The following is a 21,092-nucleotide window of genomic DNA, read 5'->3' as shown; positions in this document are numbered from 1 at the left end:
AGGGGCATAGAGAAATGTGTGAGAGGAAGAGGAAGGAGAGGAGATTTCGGGGTTTGTTACATTTATGATTGTGATTGTGATTTACAGTATGCCTTGAGTTGTGTTTTCTTATACTTATATATATATACTGTGTGTGTGTGTGTGTGTGTGTGTGTGTGTGTGTGTGTGTGTGTGTGTGTGTGTAATGTTTGCACAAACACTCTCTCTCCCTTACGCACACAAAAACTCGAATAACACATGCACACACTCAGAGACACACACCCAGAAAGTGTTATTCACCCGCCAGCCAGGAGGCTCAGAGGTGTCAGTTCTGAAGAGAGTTAACACTAGAACTACCACGGAGGGGTCAATTGACCTTTTTACCTAAAAGCCCCACAAGGGGGTCATTTGACCCTTTGGACCCCCTGCGGACACTCCTTTTGTTGTGGAAATGTGGCTGTTAGCAGCTCACAGCTGTCACTTGAGACACAGAGTGTGTGTGTGTGTGTGTGTGTGTGTGTGTGTGTGTGTGTGTGTGTGTGTGTGTGTGTGTGTGTGTGTGTGTGTGTGTGTGTGTGTGTTTTGTGTGTGTGTGTGTGTGTGTGTGTGTGTGTGTGGATCATTTCCAATGCCTGTTGAGTGCTGTATCTCTGCATCTTCGTTCCTTGGAGAGGAGCTTCTTTCACCACAAAATTCTTGAGGGAAATGAAGCAGTAGTCCACATGCACTGGCATTTATCCATCTAACAATTGCCAGGTTGCATTCACATGAGTCGTTATGGTCACAAGGCATGGGACATTCACACGTTACAGTTTTTCTCGATTGGTTTGGCTAATTTCTCGAAACTGAGATGACATTCTCAAAACAACACGGACAAATCCCCAAACCAACTTGCAATTTCCCTAAACAGAATGGCATTTTTCAATTGCTTTTATCAGATATCAAATGCTTTGTACATGTCTCAAATGTTTAGTACATCTCTGCAGATGGATATGTACAAATACCCTTCAGTTGACACATTCAGCATACATTCAGCACATTTTCCAAATAAATTGACCTTGCTTATCTAAACAAATTAGACAATTCTCAGTCTAATGGTTGACCTCTCCAAAACACGTCTGCATTATTTCATCGTGTAAGTCATCATATGCAAAGTGGTCTACGCAATTCCCAAAACAGTCAAGGACATCATATTTTAAGAATTTCATTACATAGTAAATTCATGACAGTGTTCAACAGGTCAGATGGTATTGTAACTTTACTAGTTAGTAGAAAATAATTTTACAACCGTGTATACTACAGTTTCCATGTTATTTGGCTAATTTCATGACATTTTTTCAAACGACATTCTGTTTTGAACAATTGCTAGTTGCTTTGGCATTTGTCCATGTTATTTTGAGAATGTTATCTCTGTTTTGAGAAATGAGCCAAACCCATGAGAAACCTGTGATATATGGGCATTACTTTCTGTATATGAATTTACAGTAAAGGAAGTTACTGATAAATGTCCTTGGTAAATTATCTGTGTTGTCAAACTTCAATAGTTTCACTCACTTTTTCATTTTTATACATAGTCGAAATCTGTTAGCTGAACGTAGATAAAACACCTAACCATTTTGACTGGCAGTGCTTACACAATGGCAAAGGGACAATGTATTTTGAGGGTACTGATGATATATGTGGGAAGAAATTTAGTTTTGACACATGGGTAAACTGTTTTTGTGGTGATATGAGCGAGTGATGAGGATCCATGTAGTTATGCTGAACCATCCAGTTTATTTTGACAGAAGGACTAAATGAATGCAAATGAGTCAAAGCAATTGAGAAGGATCTATGCCATTTTGATGGTACTGACTATTTATATGTCAGACGGTTTAGTGCTGATGCAAGAATGAGGTGTTTTGGGAGGTATATGACATTTTGCTAGTTATCTGAACTGTTGTGCAGAAGTGTAAGAATGTTTGGCCAAATGACCCAATGGTTATAGGAATGTCATCTCAATTTCAAGAAATGAGCCAAACCAATCGAAAAAAACTGTAATTCAACCATTATCTGGTTGCAGTCATATGATTCGTCATGATCACATGGGACATTCACACGTTCGTTCATTGATGACTTATATGAAGAAAATGTGCTGACATGTTTTCAGGACAACCATTACACTGAGAATCAACCAATTGGGATAGATCAGCAAGGTACATTCAGTTGAATTCTACTAAATGTAAGCTGATTGTGTTAACTGTAGGATACTTGTACATAGCCATTTGCAAGGATGTACTAAATGATTGAGACATGTACAAAAGCATTTCAAATTTGATGAAAGCAATGATAAATGCCATTCTGTTGTGAGGAACTGCAAATTAGTTTTGGGATTTGTCCATGTTTTGAGAATGACATCTCAGTTTCAAGAAATGAGCCAAACCAATGGAGAAAAACTGTAACACACACTGTCCACCAAACTGTGCTATCTGTCTTTATTGCTGATATCTTCATGCAAGTTGCTATTTACCTGTGGTGATTTTGGAGGCTGACAGCCCTTGGGAAGAAGCTGTCTGTCCCTGTTTGTCTTGGCTGTTAGCACTGTAAGGTGTGACCCCCTCACCCCTCACCCCACACACGGCCCCTAACAGCCTCATTACCATAACAAAATGAGTGATTAGAGTATTAGGTAAATGCCACCGGGTCAAATGACCCCTCTCTGGTACTTCTAGGTAGGCAGAAAAATCCTGGTAGTTCTAGTGTTAATATGTCAGAACTCTGCACTGTAATACGCTGCTGTGCTACTGGGCTATGCTGCAGCTTCTAACTTAAAAAAACCCAAAGCACACATATACACATAGACTCACAAACTGTTATACAGTCAAGTCACACACACACACACACACACACACACACACACACACACACACACACACACACACACACACACACACACACACACACACACACACACACACAGACACACACACACACACACACACACACACACACACACACACACAAACACAACCCTGTCGAGATGTGCTCCTTTTAGCTACTGAGCATGCGCACGCATGCGCACCTTCACGCAGCGAGTTCTGCGGCTGATTGTCCATCGAGCTGAGCTACCGAACAGCTGATCTTAAACATGTGAAATATCAACTGCAACAACACAACGCAACGCTATTATAAGTAATAGTTCTATTGTTTGCAGAACAGGGAGACATCCATGCCACATAGCCTAAGCTGGTGAGAGAGCACAACCGCACAGAGTCATTTTTGCGCACGTAGCCTACCCTCTCTATTTCCTTGCGCAAAAATTACCCCGCGTCAAACTTATTCTAAAATAGCCTGACATCTAATAATCAACCCTACTGATTTAAGACAATCTGACCTATGCCCAATTTAGGCTTTCTCTCTTAGCATTTAACTTCTCCTACTAACCCATATCATCGAAAAATTATGCTTCTGTTTAAAATGCAAGCAATTTCCCACACCCAACGTTGCATCAAACTTCTGTGCCGCATGCCTGAAGCCCAAAACGTGCAGATCAAATGTGAAGCAAAAGCTCTCACTTAGATTAAGACTCGTGTCATGTCCTGAGAACAGAAGCAGCTTGAATTGAAAAATGTGCAGATTTTTTTTCAAAGGAGCTGTGTTCGTTGCACCTAGGCCTATAGCCTATTGAGTTGGCTATTATTAGAAACTTCTTCAGAAAAGTCTAAAGGCACGGACGCACGCTGCTCGTTTTAAAATAGTTGCCTAAATAAAATAAACAATCAATATTCTATCAGCAAATTATTAGTTAATAGTTGGCTATTATTAGAAAGTCCTCTGGAAAAAGGCACGGACTAGAAAATTGTAAATAAAATAGGCTAAACAATCAATATTTTATCGGCAAGTTATTGAAACGTCTCAACGGAATGAAAACAAGGCAGCTAATTTCGACGAGGCAGCATAAATAGATAGGACGCTACTGGTAGCTCATCTCGACAGAACACCGGCAGTGGGGGGCAAAGGGGTCAGATGTCCCGGGCCAAGGGAGAGAAAGGGCCCAGAAATGGGCTCTCGTAGCATTGTATGTATTTGGATGGGGGCTCTATCAGATTAATTTGTCCCGGGCCTGGTCAAAGCTGTCAGCGACCCTGCACACACACACACACACACACACACACACACACACACACACACACACACACACACACACACACACACACACACACACACACATCTTTACATTATCATGACACACACATACACCTTTATATTATCATGAAATCCCAAACACACACACATACACAAATACACACACACACACACACACACACACACCTTTACATTATCAGGAGACACACACACCTTTATATTATCATGAGAGACCCATCCCCTCCCCCCCGACACACACACACACACACACACACACAGACACACACACACACACACACACACACACACAGAGTAATGCTATCAATATGGTATGCTGCAGCGGCTTCAGGCTTCCATGAGATTTGTTCCGCCTGATGTGTCAGGTTGTGGACTGTGGAGCCTCATTCTGCATTCTCCAGGCCAACTCCCAGCCAGCCACCAGCTCAGGCTAGCATCTATCTATTCCCAGCCTAATCCATAAAACTTCTCTTACTCTTTATCTCTCTCTCTCTCTCTCTCTCTCTCTCTCTCTCTCTCTCTCTCTCTCTCTCTCTCTCTGTATATCTCTCTCTCTGTCTCTGTCTCACACACACACACACACACACACACACACACACACACACACACACACACACACACACACACACACACACACACACACATCTGACACTCTTTCTCTCACTCTTTGTCTCTTATATACCCACAGGCACATATGCTCACACCTAAAACCTCTTTCATTTCTGTTCTGTTATACTCTCTCTCTCTTTCTCTCTTCTACACACACACATACACACACACATACACACACGCACGCGCGCGCGCACACACACACACACACACACACACACACACACACACACACACACACACACACACACACACACACACACACACTTGTGCATTGGCACACTCACACCTGACAACAAACTTTCGTCTCAATCTTTCAGACACACCCTTCTCTCTCTCTCTCTCTCTCTCTCTCTCTCTCTCTCTCTCTCTCTCTCTCTCTCACTCTCTCTCTCTCTCTCTCTCTCTCTCTCTCTCTCTCACACTCTCACACACACACACACACGGCCATCTTTCTTCCCCAAGTTGGCCAAGTTGCCGCATTAGGTGCGATGTATCATATTTACAGCCTGCCGCTTGTGTGCTGAAGTTGAAGCCGGGGGCCCCGTTGGCATTAATTATTAAAATAGCTTCAGCGCGGGCTGCTTTCGCGGCCACGGGCACTTTCAAGTCATTGGCAACACATTACCCATATTTATCAGCACCGCCAGCCCCGCTAACATCAGGGCTACACTGGCATTTTCCCGATGGGCCGACAGTCATCAGGGGCTGATACTTGTTGGTTTTTTTTTGCTGTTGTTTATTTGTAGTTTTCCCCTGTATATCCGTATATGCGGCCCACGATTTAGTTAGGGCGGCCCATCAGTGCACCCTTGATATACAGTGGACTAAGCCCATCATCATTATAGTATGGGACTGGTCTATGCCAAAAATGCCAGGGCCAGTTTGTGGTCCCAGCCCAGCCCTGGCTAACATCCACCCTTCCCATTGCCCCCCCCCCCCATCACTGCTTATGGGGCGAAAATAATGAGGGCCATCAGTGAAGAACGCTGCAGTATGCAGGTAGGGTATGGTGTTGTTTCTCAAAGACTGGGTCGGGACCCCCACACGGACTGACTCTTTATCTGTGCTTAATACTCAATACCACTAACTGTTCATATGATTGGTTCAGAAACACTATTTTGAGGGTATTAAATAATAAACATCCTCAAAATTGTTCAACTAATACCCCTTCATTTTGGTGATTCACAAATAATGTCTATGTGACTTGGGTGGCGAAGGATTGTGTCCTCTAAAAACATGGTTCCCCTGCAAGAACAGTTTGGAAAACACGAAGGTAGGGAGCGGTGAAAAGGGAGGGTGGGGGTCGTTTAACACCGCCTAAATAGTCTACTATGCTATTCCATTCAGAGCAGAGCAAAGGTGGGCAAAGAGGCTGTAAGGGGGTTATGAACACATCAATTATGAAAACAATGCAGGAGGACTCTCTCTGTGTGTGTGTGTGTGTGTGTGTGTGTGTGTGTGTGTGTGTGTGTGTGTGTGTGTGTGTGTGTGTGTGTGTGTGTGTGTGTGTGTGTGTGTGTGTGTGTGTGTGTGTGTGTGTGTGTGTGTGTGCGTGCCTTGGCTTTTTGATACCTATCTAGTTTTCCAGTTCATTGTGCCATGTGACAACCCTGCACACGCAATTCCCACACGTGCACACACACACACACACACACACACACACACACACACACACACACACACACACACACACACACACACACACACACACACACACACACACACACACACACACACACACATGCACACACCTCACATGTATGCACACATATACATGCTAAGGTCCTAATTTGAAGGGCTCTGCCAAATCAGCAGTTTCCCCCCTAGCCCATATGAAGGTTAAGGTCATTGGGGCATACCGTATATGCATCCTCTGCAATACAATGAGAGTATATAGTGCTGTCATGAATATCAAAAACACCTAAAGTGAATGTCCCGCTGGGTAAATTGCTATTCACTTTGAGAAGGAAAACAAACTCCAGGAGTCCGTAAAGAGATTTCATTATTTCACATGAATAGCTGTAACCTGGCTAAAAGCATGTCTACATGCACTTCTGTCCGATTTTGTTTTACCTAGATGAATAGTCTCGCTTGGCCTCCATTGACTCCATTGGTTATTTTGTCGGTGCAGTGAGCAAAAGTGTTTACGTCAGAGCTAATGTTGACTTGGTAGTGAAGCTTTATTGTCACTATGGGGAAGCACTGGTGTATGACATAACCAAACACGGTGACAGAAAGTAATCACTCACAACCCTCAAAGCCAATTTACATTGACGTTCCACATTTACCCCAGTACCATGACAAAAACACATGTGGACACTACGCAGGACAAGCTACAGCAATAAACATATGATGTACAGTCCCAGTTACATCTATGGTGCAGTGCATGGTGCCCAGTAATGCCATGCTGTGCACTGCACATGCAACAAGAAATGCAAATAAATGCATAATTTGTACTGTATATGTATCGACTGCATGTGTGTCATTTTGTTTGCCCCTTTCTGACTACATTTCAATGACCTTAATTACTATGTGTCCACAGCAATGTGTAGTAAACATACAGTACGCAGAACTAATAATACATCTGAAATGTAGTGTATAGGCAGGCTTATACTGAGACCAATTGCATGCAGTGTGTGTGATACAACCAAATAGCATCTAGGTGACTCGGTATAGATAGACAGATCCAATCGTTTTAAAGTTCAGCAAAGTCTAAACCTCCAAAAGGCACAAAAGACTTTCCCATACAGCGCAGAAGGGCCGCCAGACCATCAGTCCTGAGAGACATGAGGTGTAGCGTGGTATGACAGGCTTGTTTAGCAGACTGGAATGACTGAATGCCACAGTCAACACATTTGAGTCAGCTGAAGGCCACACACACAAACACACACACACACACACACACACACACGCACGCACGCACACACACACAGCATCGCGGCCTTTTACATTCGGACTACTATGCGTTGTGTATGCTGAGAACACACTGTCCTTGAAACGCTGCGTCATACTCTCCTTCACATTTTTCTCCATGACATTCTCCTTCTCATTCATGCTAAACGCACCCACACATTAATCATTGGGGCCAGATAGCTGTCAGATGAAATGCTTTTATCCCCTTCACTAAAACTCGCCGTTCAAAAACACACCATTTTTTGCCACCAGAGACAACAAAGAAAGCTGTTTACCTCATTGCGTACGGATGACTAAGCAATTCATCTTTTTCTTGGGGGACTTAATGGCCCTGAGTGCTGTGTATGTCACTCACTCAGAGTGTAAGTCGCTCATGCTAACAGCTCTCTCTCACACACACACACACACACACACACACACACACACACACACACACACACACACACACACACACACACACACACACACACACACACACACACACACACACACTGTCACAGCACAGGAGCCTCAAAAACTTTTGGATTATCTCTATTTTTTAAAATTCACAATGCGAGAACAGATAAACAAACAAAAAGCACAGGCTGTGAGTTGTTTTGATGTTATATCGTGGTGGTGTTATTTGTAGTGGGGAACACGCTTCACTTGCTTTAAAGATGGATTGTGCTTTCATCTCCTCAATTAAAATAAATCCCTAAAAGCAATTAAATCTGCATCGCCACTTGGCTGTACAGTATGTCGACACATTCTCTGGGAAAACCGCTGATGCATCCACTATGGAAATAATAAGTTTGGGATTTTTTTTGTGACGTTTTGTGACTTTTTAACGTGACTTGTAACTCGATATTCCACGATCAGCGCCTGAGGCTAATGATTGTCACTCAGTCATACCCGGTCACTGCTTGAGACCAGGCCAGGATAGGGGCGGCCTATCAATGTGTTTTGTTCCGTGCTGAGGTAGCCAAATAATGTCTGGGGCCAGTGCTAAGCAACAACATGATCAGAATATAATGTGTGGGTTGGTCAGACAAATGACTGAAAAACAAACCATATTCTACCTGAGGCCCAGGTAACGCATCACTGCTTGAGGCCAGGTCTGTGTAGGCCAGCGGGGTGTTTAGGTCAGTATTCAGATGACTAATTAGTGTCTTTAGGACAGTGCTGGCGTGTATTGGGTTCAGTGGTAATGTAACGAATCAGTGCTTGAGGTCTAAGCAAAAGTAACCAATCAGCACTTGTGTGCAGGGCTAAGGTAACCAAATATGCTTGTAGCAAAAGGAAGGAAAGTTGCCTCAGTCTGTTTTGACTGCTACACTGAAGAGTCAGGTCCTGTGGACATCAGAGCTCACCCACAACCCTGTGGTGATGATGATAACTCTCTCAAAGTGCTTGAGGCAAAGCTAAGGTAACTACGGTGCTTGAAGCGAATGCTAGAGGCCAATGCTTGAGGTCAGAGCATAGGTAACCAATATTAGAGCGCTTAATGCACTAGCAGACACTTATATCAAAAGTGACTACGTTATTTATATTAAGTTATTGGTTACAATCCCTGTACCAAAGTGGGGTGACTGACTCTCTCAAGGGTGTGTCAACCATGAATGGGATGGAATTTGAACCATCAACCTCATGAATCAAAACCACCTCCCTTACAATTAGCCTATAGCTGGCCAAAAGTGAGTGCTGAGGTAACAAAGCAGGACTTCAGGTCCATGCTAGGGAAAAAATGAGTACCGAATCCCTTTGCATAGAGCCTATGTTATTTCCTGACTGTCACCAAAATTGTAATGATCACGTCATAGTGTGGGGGCAATCTGCGCAAAGAGGCAACGGGCAGCTCTAACTGTACCTTGGCCTGCAAGAAGTGGATCATGGTCTGGTTGCCCTGCTCGTCGTGCCTCATGGCGGCTATGTTGTGCTGTGCCTTCTCCACCTCGCGGTTCAACACGGAGATGATGTTCTCGAAGACCGACACACGCTCCTGCAGAGCCTCCAGCCGCTGGCCCACGGACACCGCCACCTGGTCCTCGCGCAGGCTGTGGGCCAGGGACATGTCCTCCTCTCCAGCTCTAGCCCCTCCAGCCGCAGCCTCACCTCCATCAGTCTCCAGCAGGGGCATCAGGTGCCTCTGGCCCAGGGTACACAGCTGGGTGACCAGGGGCTGGTGGTTGGAGGGCTGGGGGTTGAGTTGGGGCTTTGACTGGAGTTGGTGGTTGTTTGGATGGGAGTGTGGACGGGGGTGGATGGAGGCTTGGTGAGGAGAGGGCGTGCAGCGCAGGGCCTTGAGCAGGAGCTGGAGGTGGGACACGTAGCTGCTCTTCTCATGTTCCTGGATCTTCACTGGGGACCCCTGGAACACATCACAATGACAGCCACAGAACTCAACACAAGGCGTCTTGCTCAGGGATGCAAAATGAATTTCAGTGTAAACTGACAATAAAGTATTGTTGTACGAAAGACATAGAAATATACAGTGTAGTGCAGAGGTTTACTTTTGCACTTCAATATTTCATCCATGATTTTTTTTTTTTTAAAGACAAATAGTGCAGACAGCGAATAGCAGCATGCTTCAAATATTCACCACAGGTTAAAATGTAAATATGGTTACCACTATGACACGCTCAAGAAAAAGACCAGCCCTTGTTCACAAGACAACAGCGATTTTACACAGGAGCACAACAAAACACAAAACAACACAAGAAAACACAACAGAAGCAGATTACAAACAAAGCAAGAAAGCATATATTCTATCCCCACAGCGCTGCATACAGCACTTTATACATAATAAGACGCGGTGTGAAACAAAAGACAAGCGCTTAGAGAGCCATCTGTTTGGCGCCATCAGGCAGGCAGCTAAGGCCTTTACTGTATACGGTACTCCATAGAGAGGTATTAATGGAAGAAATAAATCACAAACGCAAGGACAAATGGAATACCTTGAAAGTACAGCCCACGTCAGAGTACAGGCAGCACTTCTTATCCTTGGAGCCTGCAGTTCTACCATTCTATAGGAACAAAAGCACACTGTGGAAACACTGCAACAAAAGATGGCAGACCACATTTTGTGCGTGTGTGAGTGTGTGTGCGTGCTTGCGTGAAAGAAGTTGGAAAACATTTGTGTGTGTGTGTGTGTGTATGTGTGTGTGTGTGTGTGTGTGTGTGTGTGTGTGTGTGTGTGTGTGTGTGTGTGTATGTGTGTGTGTGTGTGTGTATGCGCAGGGCCGCTGCCAGCTTTGACTGGGCCCGGGACAAAGTTATCTGAATGGGCCCCCCCACCCAATACATTTAATGTAATGAGAACCCAATTATGGGCCCCCCATTTCCTTGGGCCCGGGACAGGTGACCCCTTTGTCCCCCCCCCTGTCAGTTTCCCTGTGTGTGTGTGTGTATGCATGCTTGTGCATGTCTGTGTGTGTGTGCACCAACATGTGTACGTGCAGGAACTGTATGTGACAAAGAAGGGCATGTATAGTTTATGTATGCATGTATGATATGTGCATGCGTAAGCGTGTGTGTAAGTGTGTATGTGTACAGTATATGTGGTTTACAGGAGCCCTTCATGGCGTTCTTGCATAGGTCATGAAGCGTGGGTGAGCATATTTGTTTACCTTCTGGCTTGTCACCGCGGTCACAGACTTATCGGCTTGGCGATGGCAATTATGCACCTATAACGACACAGGCGGAAAAGCATATTGTACCTTATTGTAATATAAAAAATGTGCTTAAAACAACAACTTTTCACCAATGTCATTGCATATTTACATAATGGAAAACAAATCCATAATTTCACAGTTGTGAATTGCTTGCTGGAAACTTTTCCTCTCTCTTGCTCTCTCTCTCTCTCTCTCTCTCTCTCTCTCTCTCTCTCTCTCTCTCTCTCTCTCTCTCTCTCTCTCTCTCTCTCTCTCTCTCTCTCTCTCTCTCTCTCTCTCTCCCCTACCCCCTGCCTCTCCTCCTCTTGTCCTCTGTCTCCATATGCAAAACCCATTCACATATCCAATTTCCGATCGAAGAGGGCCAGGAGCAAGCGAGGGCTTTTATTTATTTGAGCTGCCAGATAATTGTTTGGAGCCCGTTGGTTTCCCAGATTCTTGTGATTCTTGGCCGGCTGCATCGGAGCCATCTGCCCAGGGCTGCAGATTAAAATGCGAGGCCAGGAGACCAGACCGGACCGGACCAGATCCAACGACATCTTACTGGGCCACAGCCAGCCCCCATGCCACAAGATACCACAAACATCTCATCTCTGTTTGGAAAATGAAAACCACCAGGGCACAAACACCATGAGCACATTTTTTGCTTTTTTTAAAAGATAAATATTTCCCACAAGGCAGTTACTGGTGTGTGTGTGTGTGTGTGTGTGTGTGTGTGTGTGTGTGTGTGTGTGTGTGTGTGTGTGTGTGTGTGTGTGTGTGTGTGTGTGTGTGTGTGTGTGTGTGTGTGTGTGTGTGTGTGTGTGGTGTGTAGTAAGTGTGTGTGCATGCGCTAATAACCGTGTTTTAAAGGGGCAGTTGAAATGCAACTGCTTATTTTCAAATCAACGGTGGCCTACCCTCATGAATGCACATGGATTGTTTTGCAAATAAATGGTTCACTCTGTGCATATTTTAAAATGGATCATAGCCAGTGTACATTTGTGCCTTTAGAGCAACACTGTCAAGACTTGGAACCACAACAATAGTAGACGTAACAGCCATGGGGCTGGCGTGGTCTAATGGAAAAGGAGATGGGCTTTAGATCAGAGGGTTGCAGGTTTCAATCCCACCTTGCCACTCCCTACCTCCCTCCATGGCTGAAGTGCTCTAGAGCAGGGTTTCCCAAACTGTGGTGCGTGCACCCCTGGGGGTGCGTGGCCTGCTACACGGGGGTGCGAGAGCTGAATTGGGCAATGGCAAATAGGCCTATGTGTGTTTTTATACAGTATTAATTAATATTTTCGTTTTTCATGGTATGGTTAATTGTATGCTGGAAGAAACATCAGGTGTATTGGATTCCTCAAATGTTTCTGTACAATTTGTAATGATTTGTGCAGTGAAGCCATACTTAAGTTGCCATCAGCGCACCAAAACATTCACAGGGGGTGCGCGAAACACACTACAATGTACAAGGGTGTGCGCAAGGGAAAAAGCTTGGGAGCCGCTGCTTAGAGCAAGGCACCCAACCACACATTGCTCCAGGGACTGTAACCAATACCCTGTAATTAGAAAAACTGTTAGACGCTTTGGATAAAAGCGCTAGCTACAGTAAGTGTAATGTAACATATTGTAAGTGTTCTGTTTTGTATTGTACTCTTATATCCTGTGGACCCCCTTGAAAACGAGATGTCTTATCTCAAGGGGTTATTGCTCTACGACCAATCAATTGTGTATTCAAAATTGAGTAGGTGAAAAACACCTTATGAGTACAGGTTTTTATAAATGAGACTGTAGACTTTGAACTGCCTATTATAAAATGCACTGTGTACTTGTAAACACATGTTTTACTGTAAAACCAACTGCCAACCTGTACAGTAAGTGCCTGTTAATCGATATTACGGGCGCTAAGTGCCCCAGCAACCACTAACATTGACAAATACACCATCTGCAGCAGACATGGGAAGAGCAGCAGAGATGGGAAAAAAACAGTTACTCCATACAGATCTAGGTGTTTTCCTTTTGTCCTTTCAGTCCTTTGATTGTGTCTGTGTGTGCGTGCGTTCGCATGTGAGCACGTCCATGTGTATGAGAGTGCACAGGTCCGCTTTTGTATCTCACCCAAGCTACACATCTGTGGGTGTCATGTACCGGTGGGAAAAAAAATCAAAGTCTGGAAAACATACAAAGGGCAAGCTGCTGTAATTGGTCCAAATGCTGTCAAACCCTGGCTGCTATGGCTTCACAACTGACTGCAACCTCCTCTTGCCTCCCTCCTGATATTGTAACGCTACACTGCACTGCGACAGACTGCCAGGCTGCACTGTGTGGTTTCCTGCAGACCAACACACTGCAACCTCTGTGAAAGACACATTCAGCTGTCAGTGATGGATGAACTGACTGAGAGGCTAGCACCTAAACAGTAAACACACATAATTCACAGAGACTCATTCATGGGATAATTGGTAGATGGGTTGATTGTTTGATTGATTCACTTATTCATCCATTTCTTGCTAACAGATAGATTGATTGATTGGTTGACAAATCCATCGATAACTTCAGTGATTGACCTGTTCAACAGATTAATTCACAGGCAGGCTGATTGATTCGATAATCAATTAGCCAAATGATGACTGATCCATACCTCAGCGAGGCAAGGTGCTCGGCCACATGCATTCATTCATTCATTTGTTCACAGAGTAATTGATTAAACTGATTAAGGGACTAATTATCTATTTCATGTGTTTGTGTGGTTGTATTCTACTTAACCCTGTGCTTAATGTAGTTAAAAAAAAACTAACCCTACTTAGCATCTGCACTTGTTGTTCTGTATATTTCCTGTGCACTTTGTATCTGCTAGTGATGTTGGCTATGATTATGTCCTCGATTGTAAGTCACTTTGGTTGAAAAGCATCTGCCAAATGCAACATAATGTAATGTAATGATTAAATTCAGTGATTGAAGGATTCATTGACAACGTGACTGATTGGCTTGTTGATTGATTAGTTGAATGACTGACTGATCCATACCTCGGAGAGGGGGTGTGTCTGGCCACAGGCCGGGCAAGTGGAGGTGTTTTTGGGGCAGCCCTTCTCCAGGTGAGAGGCCAGAGCCTTCCTGAGCACCATGTGGCCACAGCCCACATTGCAGGGGATCAGAGCATACTCACACTGGCTCTGGTGCTCCTGTGAGGGAGGGGGGAGAGAGAGAGAGAGAGAGAGAGAGAGAGAGAGAGAGAGAGAGAGAGAGAGAGAGAGAGAGAGAGAGAAGAGAGAGAAGAGAGAGAGAGAGAGAGAGAGAGAGAGAGAGAGAGAGAGAGAGAGAGACATTATATTGCACTTGTTATTATATTTGAGTGGAAAGAGAAAGATATTTGACCAAATACAGACATTAAAGGATTTCAAGCATGGCAATTATTTTATGATTCCAGCTAGACTGTTTGAACAGTTCATCCCCAGTGGCTTGACAGATGTGTGTTTAGCTAGAGAGAGAGAGAGAGAGAGAGAGAGAGAGAGAGAGAGAGAGAGAGAGAGAGAGAGAGAGAGAGAGAGAGAGAGAGAGAGAGAGAGAGAGGAGATTTTTGACGACATTTATGACACTAATTACAAGGGATGGAAAACAATTCATTATATGGTTATGCAGTAGCGCATATCCCATCCTGTAATTGTACTATATCATAGCAACATGGCATCATGACAATGTGTATAAATAAAACATCGATTTGAACAATCTATCGTGTTTGTGGTTTTGTACGTTAACTCCTCTACAACGCCCTGTGACAGGTTAGGGTTAGGGGGAATAATTTCTGATCTCCAATCAGATATCTGATCTCCAATCAACTTCAATCCCCCTTGATAAAAGGGTTTGCCTATTTGAATTAGCCAAGTTCACAATCAAATGTCTCACTCAATTCCTTTTTGCAGAGTCTATGTAATAAACTTGCTGTCACCAAAAAGGTAATGACCAAGTCTCTGTTGCTTAACCCCTTAGCGCAGCACTATGGCTCTCTGTAATGTCATAGGAATGTTGTTATGATGTAGTTAAGCATTTTCAGCAAGTGAATAGGGTCGCCGGCGACCCCTGCTACAGTAAGAGGCTACGGGTCTCTGTGATGTCATAGCAATGTTGTTACAATGTAGTTGAGTGTTTTCAGCCATGAGTGAACGGGCCCGCCGACGGCGCACAAAGAAGCTACCTAACATAATGATGATTCATGAACAACATAAACATACTGTACATACAGTTGGAGTCAGGAAAGGTCAGTTTCCACTTTGCCACTTTGAACGAGAAACCAAACCCTAAATGTGTACCATTTGCATTCTCTTCCAATGCATATACATGCAACCACTGGTGCCTATTCTGTATAGAGTAAATACTAGGGATGGGACTCAATAGTCGTCCAAATTTACAATTGTCCTTTCGAATTTTAAATGGTAGTCTTGAAATCCATACTCATAAAAATACAGAGCCCACATAAACATTCTGTATGGGTCTCTCTTACTGTTTTAAGTGACTGAATTTACTCAGCAAATACAAATGGATCGTCTTTCATTTTTAACACAAGAGGCATGTTGGAAAGTCCCAAACACACTGCTTACAGCCAGGGAGAATAATATTTGAATATTATTTGAATATTCGAATAGTGGCCATTTATTTTTGAACGGTGTGTTTTCCAAAAAATGACCACCCCTGTTAATACATGGATGGAGTGGACACACTGGCCTTCCATGATGACAACATTTTGCTCAATTTATGCACTTCACTGTAGCATAACTCAAATGTGCCTGATAAAATAAGAGAGGTGTTTTAGTCATTCAACAACCCCCTCATTGACCATTGAGGATGACTAAGCAAAAACTCCTTTTAGTCACCAGAAGAACTAGCGCATGATGACATAGCCTACTGTAAAAGCGTGACTTGAACACACAGCACACTAATCCACCTTCCTTCCTGGCAATGCAAGAAAAGACGTGTCTAGATCTTGTCAGATAATGAACAGTAAATGATTTCACTATCCCTAACTGTTGAACAGCAATGTGCAATGAGGAATTGGTGAGTATGTTAGTTTCCCAGTGCTCTGGTCCTGTCTTGATTATTTTGTGTGGTAGTGACTATTTAGTGGAGTTGTAAATACACATAATTAAATTGACAATGAAAATGTCATTGTCACAGACTGAACTGTGAGAATAGCAACCATTAAAGTATGGACTTTGATGATTTTTTATTTTTTTTAAACGGGCACAGAAGAAAACACACTGTAGAGAACAGAAATAGAAGGTGAGGAGACAAAACATCAAATTGTGGGAAAAACACATCCCACACCGTAACCTTTAAAATCAACTAACACCATCAGAAACACAACATAGCATCACACGTGCACACACACACACACACACACACACACACATACACACACACACACACACACACACACACACACACACACGCACACACACACACACGTATCGATGTCACTCCCCACTCCTGCATGTCGCACGTACGAGCACACACTCGCACACACACACACACACACACACACACACACACACACACACACACACACACACACACACACACACACACACACACACACACACACACACACACACACACTCATAGTCACACAGCAGCAGTAACAGCAGCAATAGCAGCAGCAGCAGTGGGTGACCTCTGTAAGTGAAAAGTACCTCAAAGTCCCTGAGTACTCCCCTCCATGGGCAGCCCTGGTTGGCACAGTGAACTTTCAGCTCCTGGATCTCCTTGGTGATGGCCGCGTCACTAAAGGACTATACCGGGGACATTGTGACACACACACACACACACACACACACACACACACATACACATACACACACACACACACACACACACACACACACACACACATACACACACACACACACAGACACGTGTGTGGGTAAGGGGAGAAAGAGGAGGGGGAAATTACACCAACTTTCCAAAACATGACTCACCACATTCACCCACTGACAGCATCATGAGTGAGGTGAGGCATGCCTGTAGGTCTACTGCATCCCCAAATAGCACCCTGTTACTATGTGACATTGAGATACCACAGAAACTTTATAGTAGCATCATATTTTCATCAAGTGTAATGAATTGGGGAAACGAAGAATAATGGACCACTAGATCTCCTCAAGCTAGCACAGGCATGAGTTTACCATGAAAATGTAAGCTCTCTTAAAAAATGCTATTTACATTACAAAGTTAACCTTTCAACTTAACATTTGGATTGTATGTGCCTCACCTGCCATGACAACTGTTTACTGGGAGTTTTCCATTGTTGTCATTAGCTATGTGCACATGAGACGTTTAATTCATAATGAACTCACTTTAATTCTGAATAAAGCTTAATTGCGTTTTGAAAACGTCATGTAAACACGCAATTCTGAATTAAATGGAAGGTCAAAGTGAAACTTGACGGAACTATTTAATGCTGAATTATTCATTTGGAATTAAAAACGTCATGCAAACGTAGGGACTGATGGGGGTGAAGAGCATGCATGGTAAACACTCCAATGTGCTCATTAAAAACCCACACCACCTGTAAAACACCAACGACAAACAAGAACTCAACTTATCACTGTCAGTGGAATGCTAATTTCACGAGACAGCACATGGCAACTTTGTTCAGGGGTAAGTCTAGCTTTATTTAAATGGCCATCATGCACATACCATAGCTTTAAAGGCAAACACCTTGATATGATATCACAGGCTATGAAGTCTATGCCATCGGGAATAAATGCCAGCTGTCCAGCAACACCTGCCGGTAGTTGGTACGCCTATGATATGCTAATTTGACACGCTATATGCCAATGTGTGTTTATATGTGTGTGTGTGTGTGTGTGTGTGTGTGTGTGTGTGTGTGTGTGTGTGTGTGTGTGTGTGTGTGTGTGTGTGTGTGTGTGTGTGTGTGTGTGTGTGTGTGTGTGTGTGTGTGTGTGTGTCTGTGTGTCTGTGTGTCTGTGTGTCAGTCAGTATGAGCACTTCAAACATTATGTACAAGTGCCACAGAGAAGAGTCTGAAAGTTACTTCTGATACAAACAATAATCAAAATACTGGTTACAATCATCAGTATCAGCATCAGTATCAGTTATAAACTACCAGCAAAGAAGACCAGTGTGCAATGATTTATCTTCCCTTTACTTGGATTACTTTTACTGCACATCACCAGCACCTGGACAGTGGCTATGCACAAGGACTCTACTTTGAGTACACCATTGGTTATAATCATGTTGTCTCCTATTTTAATTATGTCGTCTCCTCCAGATTTTTGTATGAGGAGACATCAACAAATGGCACTCACTCAGAATCTCCACTCCATAAGTCTGGAGGTGGTAGAAGAGGTTAACATCCATGGAAAGGCTTTCACTTTTAAAAGTTTGGGCTTTCCCTTGAATTCACAGGCCCATGGCTAACAACGCAGTCCTTTCCAAAGCCTTTTGGGACGGCATATACAGGCGCACAACTGAGTGTAGAAAAGCACCTCGGCAGCACAAAAGAGCCTCGGAAACACATGCAGCCCCTTTGTAGTACACTCTGTGACACATTCTCTTCGCTGAACTACAGTATATAGGTTTGGAGAATGTATTTAAGGAGTAGCATGCCACACATAGAGCCACACTACTTTAAGACATCCTTTTGTCCAACTAAATACATTAACGGTGATGTGGGCATCTACTGTGCACGGCTGCCAGGGACCCTGTCTCCTCCATTTCAGGCACCAGACACACTATAAACCTGTGAGGGCTTATTCACCTGGGGAGCAGGCAAGGACACTGGGTGGTAAGCCTAGTGAGGCAGGAAAGAGAGGGTGGGACGGAGGGAAAGTAATGTGGGAGAGAGAGAGAGTCCATGACGGACACTGTGCTTATCACGCCATATTAACCTCCGAAGCACTGAGCCATTCGTTCCATAGCTCATGGACTGCAGATGAGGGAATGGGCGTGTCAAGTTAGCAAGGGCCCCAATTTCACAGTCAGAGGACTCCGCGTTGCCGCGTGGGTAGAGCAGTCTCCAGGGGAGAGAGGTGACTGAACCTCTCTGCAGTCTTGGTCAGCAATCCAGTTAAATACATTTTTATTTTGCACGGATAGTGCACACATCTACATTTTATCTGGATTTCTTATTACACTGCCTACATATCGGTTTATTATGGTGTAGGCCTAATGTAGTTACTAATGATATAGATGGGAATTACAGTGGCACAAGCTTATCAAAAGATTAAAGCATACTTTAACCTCCCACCATTCCTATTGGTTTGTGGACATTTGTGTTTGTAGTGCTGCTTGTCCTCAAATTTAAATTAGACATTTGGGAAGACACGCATACATTTCTTTCACCTGCAAATAAGTAACTTACATTATCCAGTGTTAGTATGCTCGCCTCACTCTCAGCGTCTGGACCATCTTTGCACTTTTTACACACAGGGGCTTTGTTATTCCTATTTACAAAAAAAAACAGTTACAATTGTTTGTTTGTTCACTGAACTGATGAATTAATCACAAAGGAAAGTGAATCGCTATTTCACTGAATACATTTGACTCGAAATAAAATACAATGCTAAGCCTAGCCAATGTGGGCCTGAACTATGGATGGATGTGGAATGAAAGTGGTCATGATGTTGGTGGTGTTGGGTTGTCTTACCTGACCAGCCAGTTGACGCAGGCCAGGCAGTAGCGGTGGCCACAGGATGTCTGGCGGGCTTTATTCAGGACGCTGTTACAATTGCTACACAAGTACTTTTCATGAGGAGTCTGGTCGCAAATACTCTGAGGAAACCCGGACGGATACTCGTTTTCATCCGGTATAGAGGAACTCTCCTTAACGTCTTTTCTCGAGGCCATTGCATTCAATGATATCTAAAGATGTAGGCTATTGTCTGCTCAGTGCGATTCCACGGGTGCGAGTTTAGTTCCACATGTCGCGCTGTGACAGTGCTTAAGTGGAAACCGTGGACTTAGCCATGTCTTCCCTTTGTTTGGAAACTATCAACGACGTATTTCCCCTGCAAACTTTCCGGAAATAGCGTTTTAACAATTTTGGTATTGGCTACTTCAAAATGACAGCCCAGGTAGGTCGTTCTTCGGGTCGTCAGAAATGTCAGTGTAACCCCCCAAAATCCCTAATTAACAGTCTCACCTCACCGTTACGCACGCTACTTTGTCAGTTTCTGAGAAATAAAGTCGGGGTCTACTGCACTCGCGCGGACTCATCTCTGCTGAGCAGTGGAATGGAAAGTCCCCGCGGTTCAACCATGGTATATGAGGTGCTTTCGGGCTTAATGGTGTTTCGTTTACTTTGAATGAGCCGCTGATGTTGGCTACCGGTCGTAATACAAATCCAATTTACGTGTTAACAACGGGAAAATAAACGGAAGAAAATGTTTCCCCCCAGGACCATGTTATTCTCGCGACGTGAAAGCTCTGTCGGCGGTAGCCAACAAGTCTGTAAAAAAAAAAAAAAAAAAATCCGGTTACGCGCGCGCTGGTTTATGCTTTCCACTAAGGCTCGCCACGAGGGGATAGTTTTGTTGTGTTTTGAGCGAACTCTTCCCAAAGTCGGTCGGCAGTTAGGCCTATTTATTTTTGTGATAACCCTGGCCTGGTACGTCAAATACCGGTAGGCCTATGGCTACAAATTTGTTTTGTTCAGTGAGGGTCGCATCCGAATGCTCACAGTAGTAGGGGCTCTAAGGCGAGAAATCGTTATGCGCTGGATAGAAGCATATAATTCGGTACACATATTCCTTGACTGATTTGAAGACATCCTAGAAGGGGTGTCCCTTGAAAAAAAAA

At 43.9% G+C, this 21,092-nt stretch overlaps 1 protein-coding gene across 1 annotated transcript in view; it reads right to left on the bottom strand.

Annotated features, from left to right (window-relative positions):
- traf1 (TNF receptor-associated factor 1) overlaps positions 1–20,717 on the bottom strand; it is a 28,860-nt gene extending 8,143 nt beyond the window's left edge. The window contains exons 1-7 of the mRNA XM_063194592.1: positions 19,942–20,717; positions 19,657–19,738; positions 16,964–17,062; positions 14,306–14,461; positions 11,253–11,309; positions 10,581–10,649; positions 9,494–9,994 (exon numbers count right to left, since the gene is read on the bottom strand). Coding sequence (XP_063050662.1) covers positions 9,494–9,994; positions 10,581–10,649; positions 11,253–11,309; positions 14,306–14,461; positions 16,964–17,062; positions 19,657–19,738; positions 19,942–20,141 — 1,164 coding nt within the window. The 5' untranslated portion in view covers positions 20,142–20,717. The remainder of the gene's footprint in view (positions 1–9,493; positions 9,995–10,580; positions 10,650–11,252; positions 11,310–14,305; positions 14,462–16,963; positions 17,063–19,656; positions 19,739–19,941) is intronic.
- Between the last annotated feature and the right edge of the window lie 375 nt (positions 20,718–21,092).

The sequence above is a fragment of the Engraulis encrasicolus genome, chromosome 3 (genome assembly GCF_034702125.1).
Source record: "Engraulis encrasicolus isolate BLACKSEA-1 chromosome 3, IST_EnEncr_1.0, whole genome shotgun sequence".
Lineage (NCBI taxonomy): Eukaryota > Metazoa > Chordata > Actinopteri > Clupeiformes > Engraulidae > Engraulis > Engraulis encrasicolus.
Note: the sequence above shows the minus strand (reverse complement) of the source record. Positions and strands in the feature narration are given on the sequence as shown.